At 41.4% G+C, this 13,627-nt stretch overlaps 2 protein-coding genes across 2 annotated transcripts in view; both read left to right on the top strand.

The window, feature by feature from the left end:
* Positions 1-865: 865 nt before the first annotated feature.
* On the top strand, positions 866-3,036 carry LOC307025340 (E3 ubiquitin-protein ligase TRIM35-like; the record flags this gene model as incomplete). Its single annotated transcript, XM_079659975.1, has 2 exons — positions 866-2,071; positions 3,031-3,036. 2 exons carry the CDS (start codon positions 866-868, stop codon positions 3,034-3,036), a joined length of 1,212 nt encoding a protein of 403 aa, XP_079516101.1.
* A 9,277-nt stretch (positions 3,037-12,313) lies between these two features.
* LOC307024542 (nuclear factor 7, brain-like) overlaps positions 12,314-13,627 on the top strand; it is a 30,601-nt gene continuing 29,287 nt past the window's right edge. Inside the window, exon 1 of the mRNA XM_079658773.1 lies at positions 12,314-12,819. The gene's annotated coding sequence lies outside the window, so the exon portion shown is untranslated. The remainder of the gene's footprint in view (positions 12,820-13,627) is intronic.

Here is a 13,627-nt window from a genome sequence, read left to right as displayed (position 1 = left end):
TTGGTACATTACTTTACTTGTAACAGAGCATTTCCACACATTGGTATTGCTTATTTTACTTACTGACGATGATCTAAAGTTGAAAAAAAGTCACAATTCCAGTCGTTTTGCCATGCCTATTTCTTACTTAACTATAGAAAACTGGACGTAAACAATGGTACATATGGTGTTAGAAAACAAAAGCTCTTGCTAATGCTATCTGTGCTAACCGTAGCTCTTCGGGGCTCCATAAGAGTATGGGTTGTCGAACATAAATGTACGGATAAAATAGGCATGTTTGTTAGAAATGAGCTTTACAATAAATAGGGACACAACGCTTTCAAGCAAAGAACAGAGAGTTAGCAAAAACGTACCATCCTGCAGCCGTTGCCGAGTCCAGGTGTCGTTTCGCGTTGCGACATCTAGCTCCCGTTGCATTTTTTCATCCGCAACGAGATGGAGTAACGTCTGTACCTCGTCAAACGACCACGGCGTGTTTTTTTTGTTGCTGCCATTTCTTTATGGATTTGTTTAACGGTAGTTTGTCTGTTTTAAAAATGGTGCTTAAGCTTCTCTCTGACCAATCAGCAGTCGGGAGTGTTTACGTCACTAGTTTAACATATTCAGCTCGGTTGTTGGCTCGGTGGGAACCTCGATTTCCGAGGACCAGAAAAAAAGTTAAAAGTACCCGTGAGCCGGAACTACCCCTAGTGGAAAATTTTAAAAAAGTGGGATGGGCCAAACTGAACGGTGCTAAGCCGTGCTAAGTCCTGCAGTGGAAAAGCACCAAAAGTGAATTTCAGTAAAGTCACTAGAGGAGGGGGAGGGGAGCCATGACTGACTGTATACTCCTGTCTGCTGTGTTTCAGCTTCACTCAGAGACAACATGGCTTCCAGGTTAGAGAAAGATCTCTGCTGTCCGGTCTGTCAGGAAGTCTTTAGAGATCCTGTCATCCTGTCCTGCTGCCACAGCTTCTGTAAAGCCTGTCTGCAGAACTGGTGGACGGGGAAAGAAGTAAAGGAGTGTCCAGTTTGTAGGGGAAAATCCTCAAATGAATACATTATTAACTTTGCTTTAAAGAACACGTGTGAGACCTTCTTACTGGAGAGAGATCAGAGATCTCCAGAGGCTCTCTGCAGTCTGCACTCTGAGAAACTCAAACTCTTCTGTCTGGACCATCAGCAGCCAGTGTGTCACATCTGCAGAGATTCAAAAGCACACACCGACCACAGATTCAGACCCATCGATGAAGCTGCTCAGGATCTCAAAGAGGAGCTCCAGAAATCTCTGCAGCCCTTTCAGGAGAAACTGAAGCTCTTTGAAGAAGTTAAAGAGAAGTTTGATCAAACAGCAGGACACATGAAGGTCCAGGCTCAACACACAGAGACGCAGATTAAGGAGCAGTTTAAGAAGCTTCACCAGTTTCTAGAAGAAGAAGAGGAGGCCAGGATGGCTGCACTGAGGGAGGAAGAGGAGCAGAAGAGGAGGATGATGGAGGAGAAGACGGAGGCTGTGAGCAGAGAGATAGCAGCTCTTTCACACACAGTCAGAGCCACAGAGGAGGAGCTGAGAGCTGAAGACGTCTCCTTCCTGCACAACTACAAGGCTGCAGTGGAGAGGCTGCAGCGCCCCCTAATGGAGGCTCCACAGCTGCCCTCAGGAGCTCTGATAGACCAGGCCAAACACCTGGGCAACCTCAGCTTCAACATCTGGAGCAAGATGAAGGACCTGGTGTCCTACTCTCCTGTCATCCTGGACCCAAACACTGCTTATCTACAACTCATCCTGTCTGAAGATCTGACCAGTGTGAGACGAGGAGGAGGGAGACAGGAACTTCCTGATAATCCAGAGAGGTCTGATAAATACTGGCGTGTCCTGGGCTCTGAGGGCTTTAACTCAGGGACTCACAGCTGGGATGTCCAGGTTACAGACTGTACACGCTGGGTACTTGGTGTGTCAGCAGAGTCTGCCCAGAGGAAGGGAGACATACGGTCTGGATTCTGGAGAATAGATTTCTTTGAAGGTAAATACTCAGTACAGTCACCATCAGCTCCACCCACTCCTCTCAGCCTGAAGAAGAAGCTCCAGAGGGTCAGAGTGGATCTGGACTGGAACAGAGGAAAGTTGTCGTTCTCTGATCCTGACACTAACACACACATACACACCTTCACACACACTTTCACTGAGAAGATGTTTCCATACATTTACACTGTGGGTGAAGTGAAGATATTACCGCTGAAGGTGTGTGTGACAGTGGATCAGAGCAGGTAGAGATAAACATCTCTTAAAGGGATCGTTCACTGACCTCTGAACCCGTCCTCCTGCTGGCTCTTTATTCTAAACATGTTTTTATTCTTGTTGTTATTGAGTTTGATAATCTGCTTTTTGATCATACTGTCAACCTTTATTAAATTGAAACACGTGCATTTAGCTCACACTTTTATCCAAGTAACATCAAGTTCATCAAATATGCTGAACTGCTTCCTTTAGAGGAAATAAGAGATATATATTCTTTACATTTGAAATGATCTCACCCAGATTCAGATCTTTATGTCAGGTTATAGTTCAACCTTCTCTGTTTTATTGATTCTATGTCGTTATAAATTGTTAATTTGTTATTTGTGAATGATGGGAAAATAAATAATATGTTTAATCCAACTGCGAGTTTGAGCAGCGAATCATTTATCAGATCGAAAATTAAATGCATTTTTTATTAGATTTATTACGTTCAATTTTAAACTTGTATAATCATATAAAAAATACAGAGTTACTGGGTTTAAATGAACTGCATGACAGACCTCTTCGTCAGGGAATAAAATAAATGTTTGAAAGAGATTTCTAAGTATTTAAATACAGAGTAAATGTTAAACCCAGCTTTCCCAGGAGAAACCTAAACAGAGAGGGCGACCCATTGCTGTTCAGCGTGGATTATCAAATGCACACGTTTATAAACTCTAAAGGATTTAATCTCAATCTAAAATACTGATTTCTTGGCAGCGGTGTGTTATCGAGTATTAACAACCTCTTAAACTTCTAATTTGACCAATCAGAGTTGAGTATTCAGCTAAGACGTTTAATACAATAATAATATATAGTAAAGTAAAATATATAATGGAGAAGATAAAGTAATGTGTGCACTACTTCAATATATAAAAACATGTATGTTACAATAGAGTTATTCATTCATATTAATAATGATGTCACTCAGATTATTAAAGCAGCAACAATCCCATTTAATGAGAAAAGAGCAAACAGATGTTACAATGCTGTCAAATAATAAACAAACTAACATTTCTGATTAAATCAGTTTCACAAGAACAGAGGTTTCTTCAGACTGAAAACAAGTTGCTTCTTCTCCTCATTGTATTCATGTTTATTTCCTCACTGACATGACGCGTCTCAGAATAAAAAGTAGGAATAGTAGAGTCTGTTGAAACTTGGCTTGGTCGTGATTGGTCTAAAATACAGAGAGTTGTTAAACACCATCAGAATGCTTCAGCTAATTCAGAATGCTGCAGCTAGACTGGTCTTCAACCTCCTCCTGTTCTCCCACTACTCCTCTGCTCCTCTCCTCCACTGGCTGACGGCCAGAGGTGGAAAGTAGTGGAGTACAAATACTTTGTTTCTGTACTTAACTTATTTTTTCTGGTATCAGTACTTTACACCACTACTTATTTTTCGGACAACTTTTTACTTTGACTTCTTACATTTTGAACTCAAATACCTGTATGTTCTACTTCTTACATGTTGAACACAAATACCTGTACTTTCTACTTCTTACATGTTGAACACAAATACCTGTACTTTCTACTTCTTACATGTTGAACACAAATACCTGTACGTTCTACTTCTTACATGTTGAACACAAATACCTGTACTTTCTACTTCTTACATGTTGAACACAAATACCTGTACTTTCTACTTCTTACATGTTGAACACAAATACCTGTACTTTCTACTTCTTACATGTTGAACACAAATATCTGTACTTTCTACTTCTCTCATTTTCCAAACAGGCTGGTTCCTTTAGTCTGAATGTGTGTTTGGTGGCGTGATCATTATTATTTAGAGTCATTGCGTGCCTATTGATTTGAACACGATCCGTGTTTCCATAATTTCCTGGTCTTCTCTAAAGAAGAGGGACCAATGGAAACGTTGTCATGTTGCCGTTGTTCAGCATGGAAACATTCATTAGCTAACAATGACATTATTGTTCTATTAATATAAAGGGAGGTCAGGTACTCTTTAAAACAGCTGCTAGTTATGGGTACTTTTTACTGAGGTACATTTCAAAGCCTCTTTACTTTGACTTGAGTAAAGAAGTTTAGTCAGTACTTCTACCAGAGTATTTTTAAACACGAGTATCTGTACTTCTGCTTGAGTAAAGGATGTGTTTACTTTTGCCATCTCTGCTGCCAGTTAATTCAATAATCCAATTCAAGACACCGGTGCTGGCCTTGGTTAAACTCCAGCTCGTCCAGCTCGTGCATCAGCCAATCAGATTGCTGCTCCCACTGTGAGTGTGACCCAGGTAAACCCCAAAAACACACTATCCTGGCTCCGAAATCAGAATCAGAATCAGTTTTATTACCAGGTAGGTTGATACGTACGAGGAATTTGACTTGGTGTCGTGGTGCATACATAAAAACCAAAAATAAAAAAACACAACTATTTTATGAAAAATATAATAACATTAAAAAAAATACAAAAATATAGTAAAGTAAAAAAAACAGTATTTACATTGAAATAGAATGGAATAAAATATGTCCAGTAATAATAAAAGACCAGATATTGTGTACATTGTGTGCATTAATGTGATGCAGAGAGTCTGCGTCGTGGCTGAGGGAAAGTGTCAGTGCATGAATGGTGGAACGAGCTCCTCATTGACATCAGTGTTGGAGCTATATAGCTCTTCTGACCTTAGCTGGCATGTGGGTATATATTAATGCTGCCCATTATGGGCACAAGCAATTTTCACCCATTTATTAATTATATGTTTTAAATTGGAGTGTTCCTATCCCCTAAACCTCCAGGGATGTACACAGTTTAATACTGGCAACTTCTTATGGGAAAAATCCGAAAACGTCTTTTAAAACTACAATTCCCAGTAGAGACGTGCCATAGAGCATGTTGCAAAACACAATAGCCAGCATGTGTAGTTCTGGGGACGGGGTGGGGGAGGGGCGGACGGGGTGGACCCGTTCAAATCCAGTTTTGGACAGTCTGCCGTGGTTCCATCCCATTTCAAGTGCTGTTCGACGCTCGGTGTAACCCTCGGAGCACACTCAAACATCCAATCACACAGCTTGAGGACGGGGTTTGTCAAGCGAAGCGGAGAGAATACTTACTTCCGGGTGTACAATTCTCTAAAAAGCAACTACTATGAGCTGCTTCGACCCTCGGTCCTGACGGACTCCAACTTGTGTTTATTAATCAAACAAATAAATAAACACAAGGATAATGATGTGTTGTTGAGTAAATGGAGAATTGCACAGGGGAAAATAACGTATCTATGCCACAATTTTAGATGCGGATTTTGTTAAACTAATACGTTTGCGCTGTGGACCAACACTATAAATTGACGGGGAAGGGGGTAGCAATAAAGATAACACCATTAAACAGTTACACAACATAACAGAAATAATATTGATAGCAGCGTCCCTAGCAACCACCTTGGTAACAACGAAAACGTTGAATGGACACAATTTCCTGAAGTAATCTTCGTAATAACTAGCAAACTAAAGATCATGTACATCTACTGCACACATAATCTGAAATAAAAACGCATATTTCTCGCATCAAATGACATCAAAACGCATTTTAATGGCCAAACTAACCCTTAAAATAGGCATTTTCCACCGGGAATAAAACGAAGGTCGGCCATGTTTTTTTTTCTGCAGGGAGAAATTTGAAGATCACGTGACATAGACGCCAGCCATTGGAATGAATGGTGGAAAAAAACGTAGGGATCCTACAATTTCAGAGGTGTTTTTGTAGAAATACTACGTCCTACGTTGTGGACCAACGTAGTTATTACACGTTTTTTGTGAGACTGGGTTGAAATTGCAGGGCCGTAGCCATGGAGTCAACATTGGGGGTGACCAAAAATTAAATCAAAATTTGAATACTAATTTCCTGCCATTCTAAAGGAACATATTACAAAATTCACTAACACATGGGATACTTTAAAACCTGTTAATGAATAAAGTACAACTATAACCATAATCATATTAAAGCATTTAAATACATAGAAAGGTCTGTGCCACGCAATTTCAGTAGAAACAGGAACACTTTATTTCCCTTTTGTTTTACAGTCACGACTTGCACTAGCTGCTTGCCGCTCAATCAAAAATCCAAAGACCCCCAACTTCCTCCCAGACACCCGCCCAAAAAGCATTTTGAGCGTATCTGAATATTGGGGGGGATGTGTGTCCCCCAATGTATATGGTATATGGCTACGACTTGAAGCATAAATAGAGTGAAAATTGATCTGATATGTGAATTTATTTTAACCTCATGCACTTTACTGTGACCTTTCTAGTTGGATGCAAACTGCATTTCGTTGTACTCTGTGCAATGACAATAAAGTTTGATCTAATCTAATGTAGCTGGAGAGGTGCCAGCTCGCCTCATATGCACCAAACCCAACTACTCCCATCTGACACCTCTCCATTAGTGCATGTGTATAGGTCCTGTTTGTGCACGGATGTATTTCTGCCAATAATTAAAGTAAATAATAGTTAATAACTAAACATAATTTGTTGCATGTATAATGTCTATAGCATAACGATAGCTAATTTTCTAAATGAATGGTTGTCTTTACGTGACTGATTATGTGTTAGTATGAATAACATAATTATGAAATCTGCCATTGTGATGAAGTCCAGGATAATTTGTTGATGGAGTGGTGACAGGTTCTGAAAGATACTGTAAAAGGGTTCAATGTTTTAAACTGATGCCATATACTTGACAGATATTTGAGTTTGGTTTGTGAAACCTTCACACTATGGGAGCCTACTTCACCTCTTTAACAATATCTTAGTTAATAATTTCACTCACCCACTATAACCTTTATTCCAGCAATAACCTCTTAAGCCCCACGGACCCGGTTCCGGGGCGGAAATCGCGTCATTTGCAGGAAACAACGTCTAAGGAACCTTAATATTTAATAAACTATGAATATTTTATATCCATATAATGGGAAAAAACTCATTTAACTGATCTTTTTCATTTATTTTTTTTCAAAAAAAACACACAATGCTAACAGTGAGCCTCTGAATTAGCCCCGAGCGAAAAATGCTAACCTATTACTGCACCAAAAATCGCTCCTAGCTACCTTATTACTTATCCTAGCTGCACATCCAACACATTGTTTATGATCATAAAGACACAGAATCTAACGGTGCCCACCTCAACACTGACAGATACAAACTCGCGACGTTATCAACAAAAACTTACATCAAAACATGTGGCGCTAGGTAGCCTACAACGCTAACATGGCTTACCTTGGTTTTGTCTGGTCAAAACTGGTCTTCAATGACATTAAAACGATAACAACGATGATGTAGTTAATCCATAGGTTAATATCCAATGTGGCTGTGTCCCCTTTGAAATGTTCTGATAATCTATAAGCAATAAAACTGCAATTCCGTTTTCAAAGAGTAGAGCAGGCCATTCCTACGCTCTGTAGGAAGATTGAATGTGCGAAGACGCATCTGTTTTTTTAACATGATTGTGTGCGGGACAATTTCGCTTCGATTCTTTTGGCTCTAACGGTCAGAAAGAGATGTCACATGTCAAAATCGAGCAAGGGGGGCCAGAGATAAGGAAAATCCACCCAAATGGCCCCAGAAGAGTTTTTTTTTGCTAAATCTGTCTAAAAAGGTCAAATATAACTTGTTTTGCATCAATCTTGATACAGGGTACTTATTATATGTTGTACTTTGGATTCCTAAAGCTTTTAGTCTACTAACCCATCATCCAAGGTTAGTTTTCCCCAGTGGCGAGCCGTCAGCGCCCTCTAGGCCCTCTGTGAGGGCCTAAGATATTCTAAAAAATAATATTTAAAAACATTACAAAAATATATTATTTTTTTAAAATATATATTTTTAAAATATTATTTTTGTTATATTTTTCCTTAGTTTTACCGAAAAAAACTTGATTTAATTGTATTTACAATTTAATTTCCAAAGAAATAAATCCTTCGAATCTGCCTGTTCAGTCTCTGTTTGAATGTGAAGGGTTACATGAAAGAAGCTCGTCTGGCCCTCTCTGCGATTCACAGAGGGCCCGGTAACTGAACGAGAGAGTAATGTCAAATGACAGTACGATTGACCTTTCGCAAAGCCACGCCCCTAAATGCCCGTTGTCCAATCATATTCGATCACGTGCGCGGCTCCCTGTGGAAGTCCGGCCCGTCTACACTACAGGCATGAACAAATCTTGAAGCTGGGCGTGTCTGAAGCTTGGCGATTTTTGCGAGCAACCAATCACATGAATCTCCCGCCCCCGACATACAAAGCAATAGCAATGTTAAAACGAAGTAAACTGGATATAAACTCTCCAAACAGGTGAAAAAACTATCAGTTTCACCCACTGTCTCTGCCACCTCCCTCCATGCCTGGTTCCTCCGGTTTGTATCCCTGTAAATAGTTCCGGTCGTAAAGAACCGGGTGATTTGCTACCGTAATATCTCGTTTGGAATATGAGGAAATGAACTGCGGTCTGGCTCTCCCAGCTTGCACGCGGTTTGATTGGCTGCGCTTGCACTGGCGGGATTTGCATAAACGGGATTTGATTGGCTGATGCCAAGCATCGAGCCTCAAAAGTTGAACATTGTTCAACTTTTGATGCCGATAGATGCTCGTGTGCTTGCAAAGCCATGCCATGCTCCCCACAATGCAGTTCGGCAAAGATTAAAAATCTTCTACGTCACCCCATTCAAGTGAATGGGCGAAGCGTTGAAAGCATTTTTTGATGCCTGTAGTGTAGACGTATAGCGTTCAAATTCATTGCGAAAATGGTGAAGCGTTGTGCTTATGGTCTTTGAAAATCGGATAGCAGATATCCCATAAGCTTAGAGGGAGGGGGGGTGATATTTTTACCCGTTTCCTAAACCCAAAACCCGAGAGGAGAGATGCCGCCAGTCAAGGGCGCCGGAAGCAGGGGGGCCAGGGGGCCATTGGCCCCCCCACTTTTCAGCCCTGCCCCACATTTTCGCAGCAGCAGATGCCGCGGAAAACTGTACAAATCCCGTTTCAATAATTCCCCTCTACTCTAAAGTCGCATCTAAAACGCGATCTGATCTAGCTGTGTACATTTTGTTATTTTTGATTGTTATATTCAGTCTCACTATCTTCAGGCATGTTTGAAGCTTGTAAAGGGAAGATGACAGCTCTCACTCGCCACTCTGCTCTTCCGCAGCGCCGCTCCCCCTCCCTCCCGCTGAAATTATGAATGTAAGGCATAGTAATCATAGATAACACGGCAGGGTCCGTTACAGTTCGTTTTCATCTGATTTCAAATAAACAAAGTCTTGGCTTTCAGAATATTAAACTTGTTTCGGCAAATGCAAATACAGGTTTGAAGTTTGTAATGGCATAATTACAAGCGGAGAACTGAGTAATTTAACGTCACAACAGGCATAACAACAGCCGGTGTTTCCCGTGAGTGCAGTAATCCAAACGAAAATATCTTCCCTCCGTAGTATTTTTGATCATTTGCTCCGCTAATAATCAATCAGATCGATGGATTCCAGAGAAGAGAAACACTTTAAAGGCCTTTTTCTCAAAACGATGACTCTGTAACAGTCATTATATAATGTGACATATTTTGCTTAATATTTGGAGTACAAAAACAATCCTGATCTCATTAGAAAGCTAGGAATCAAAATGTGTCTTCGGGTCAATGCGAACGATTTCGATGGAGCAGGTCACTTTGCATTAGGTAAAATAAAGCAGGCAGACATAACAGGAAGAATATGTAAATTTTAACCCAATCAAATAGGACATTGTCACACCATTCAAATGTATCCATGTAAATTACAACCAATAAAAAAGCTTAGATTTGTTTATTTGTTACGTTGTTTACTTTATTTGTTACGTTGTTCTGCTGTGTGTGTCAGCCGTTAACCTAGAGATATAAAGAATATATACACTTGCAAACATGTCAGAAGAACCAGCGCAGAAGAAAACTAAATACGGTCAATCTAAACTTAAATTTAACAACTGGAAGGTCACATCCCTGACTACCACATCTCCGGAGGCTGGACCTTCTTCAAACAGCGAAGCCAGATGAACCCAAAAGCAGCAGCTCTAGTCTGCGGCCGCAGAAACTGTCAAAACCGCCGCCGACCCCACCGCCGCCGTTGTTGAACCGAAAAAGGCTGGTTCCAACTGCATGGAGGTTTGCTGTCGGGACATTGAGGCGGTTAAAGCTGTACAGCTAACTATCAGAAAAAAGGAGACCGCTAGTAGATTATTTGGGCAAAGAGAAGGTACTTCAACGCAGAATGGTACTAAAACAGAGAGTGGTTAATTCTTTGCAAAACCACTAAACGATAGTGATAAATTGCGATGTTAACAACCTCATGATAACCTCATTTTTTTTTTACTTAGGATCATACCTGTGTTTAGTCTAGAAAAAGGTGAATGTGTGCATTTTATTATAAAATTGTGTATATTTACAGACTGTTGCAAACACTAAGAAGCTTATAAACATCAGGTTTAAAACTAAGAGCTTTACAAAAAAGTAACACAATTAAAGATGTTTGGAGTTTTATTTGAGTTATTCATTTACATTTTTTGTCAAAGAGATGCTGATTTGAAACCGTTGTAGCCGTTACGGCATTTCCTGTTTCTGCCGGAGAGAGGGGAGTTTGTCCCAAAGCTTGCCGCTGTATTTACTCCCTCCATCTGACAGGAGGGAGCCTCATGTGTCACTCCACGGAGTTCACTCCGTCATGGAGGGGGAGTGTCTAGGGCGTAGTTTGGGATTGGGCCATACACACGCACTTTTTTTGGCCCCCCCAATTCTAAAATGAATCCGGCGCGCCTGCCGCCAGTGGATAAAGAAATGCGGCAGGCCCCATGCCCAGCTGAATATGGCGAATATCAACAAACACAAATACGTTTGCTCGAAGGTAAATACGTGCTAACGTAGCTAGCTAGCTAGCAAAGATTACATTCACAAATTAACTAACTAATTTAATTAACTAATTTCACTAACGAACGTTAGCTAAAGTCACACGACTACAGCTGTAAGCTGTGTGCTTATAGGCCGTTTTGACCATGTATATCACTTGATGCATAATAATGTCTGAACAGCTGAGCTCCGTTATTAGTCTGTGGTCAAAGTACAAACAAGAAAGCCAACAGGCAATCATTCATTTATATTTTGCTTTAATCTTTGTAGCATTTTGTTAATGGAAAGCCTACTGCCGACTTCCCTAATCCTGCTGCACAAGTGGGCACCCCGACCCCCACAAAGGAACAACAAGGTGGATGCAGAAAGCCACCAAGGAAACGGTAGTTAACTTGAGACAAACTACAACATCTAATGCCTCTTGTGATTGTATTGTTTTATTCCAAAATAATAATAATAATTCCGTCGAATTTGACATACAGCTCATATGGTTTTTCACTCTTGCACTGCGACCTGTATGCAAGTGCCTCTATTGATGTTGTGCCTCCCTCTTTTCTAATGTTTATACTGTGGATATAACCCTCCATAGCGTATTGTAGCCCCTGTTGTCGGGACCGGGAGGATATTGCTGCGTTATTGCTCCAAAATGAGTCTGTTAAGGCGACTCCGACGTTACGGAGACCCTCCATTATGGCTTTGTTTAACGCATCTGGCTCTCAGCTTGTCGGACTAGCAACAGTAACCAAGGGGGGCGTGGCTTTGTGAAAGGTCAGGCCAATCATATCTTCCCTCTAAATGGGTGGGTTTTATTATCGCGGACTTTATGACAAGTTCCGCCCGCTGTGAAACTTTTTTCTTGTTTCCAAAGCAACAACAACTTCCTGACAACAGCGTGAACTCGCCTTCAAAATAAAAGCATGCAAAATTACACTTAAGACATAAAACTGCAACGAAAGTAACAAACACAATGCAACATCATTTTCAATTTCAAAAAACACAAATTGGGTTCACAGGTGTTGTTTTGTGTGTTAGAGGGTCGCTTTCATTGATGCGTTTTGCTCCCCAGGCCGTTGTTTTGATATTCCGCTGAAGTATACGCTGTGACGTAATAACTATTTTTTCCCCTTCATTTCGAGGGAAGGGGTGGGGGTCAGAGGGCCTAGTTATAAAGCTCACGGCTTGCCACTGGTTTTCACTATAAGTACAAAATATGTTTTGAACGGACACTATAATTTACAGTTTTTTACTGTGTTCAATCTGAATTTTCTTTAAAATAAAAAACATCTATATTGATTCTGACTTTTCTACATCCAACTCACAGGTTTATCATTACTTTGAGAAAAAAGATTATTAATTTAACCCTTTTAGAAGGGAAGATATGGTCATTTGTTCTGGGAATGTCATTTTCGAGCCTGAAACCTGAAAAACAGGCTGAGACACTCCCTGAGTTACATGAGAGGAGACAGCGTTCAGCAGAGGAGGCGTGACAGAGCTCCTCCCTCACCTGACACACCTGAGATAAACTAGGAAACAGTTTGTTATTCTCCCTCACTGCAGAGAGACAGACGGACTGAAAAACAGACGATCAGATTCACCTTCAGACCAAACCAACAACTTCCTCTGAGTTCAGCTACAGGAGAGAAAAGTGGAAACTACAACACTGCTGCTTCAACCTGTGGACCCTCCACCCCCTGAAGGTGAGTCTGACTCCAAACAATACTCAAATGGCGCTTTTCCACTGCAGGACCTAGCACGGCTTGGCAGGGTTTGGCCTTGGTAGGCCATGCTCACTTTAAAGGTCCCATGTCATGGCCATTTCTACTGATCATAATTCCATTGTTGAGGTCTACTAGAACAGATTTACATTGTTCAATGTTCCAAACTCACATTGGTTTCTCATCCAGCATCTCTGTATAGTATGTGTATTCACTCTCTGTCCTAAACGGCTTGTTGGAGCTCCTGCCCCCCCTCCCTCCCTATGAGCCCACTATGCTCTGATTGGTCAGCTCGCCCACTCTGTTCTGATGAGTCCACCACCGTTACAGCGGAACATCAGTGATTATGTGTTACAATAGCGTTAGCAGCCAGAAAATGACACCAGTAATGACAAACAGATGAGAATGCTGCGTGGGGTCTGGGTGCCGTGTTGGCGGGACGTTGCGGGGCTCGCTGCTCCGCCCTTTGAGGCTCGAGGAGCGGACAGTGTGAGCTGGATTACTGGTCTCGTTTCCTGGTTGCTGCGTGGGGTCTGTGAGACTCAGCCTGAGCGCACACACACTCACAGCCTGGCTGTTCGCCAAACACTCACAGCCTGAGAAAAGATAAGGCAGTCAGTGTATGTGCCGGCGAAACTCCGCGCAGTAGCGCGGCTGAGAAAAGACAAGGCTGAGTGAGTGTTTCTCCGCGATCCCAACTCGTCTATGACCAACGTTCAGGTAGCTTTATGCTCGACGCTAAAGGTCCCCGCACTGCGTTCGATAGTGTTGCAAGGGATCCTGCTGTGTG

The sequence above is a fragment of the Notothenia rossii genome (genome assembly GCF_949606895.1).
Source record: "Notothenia rossii genome assembly, chromosome: 11".
Lineage (NCBI taxonomy): Eukaryota > Metazoa > Chordata > Actinopteri > Perciformes > Nototheniidae > Notothenia > Notothenia rossii.
This window is presented reverse-complemented; position numbering and strand designations above follow the sequence as displayed.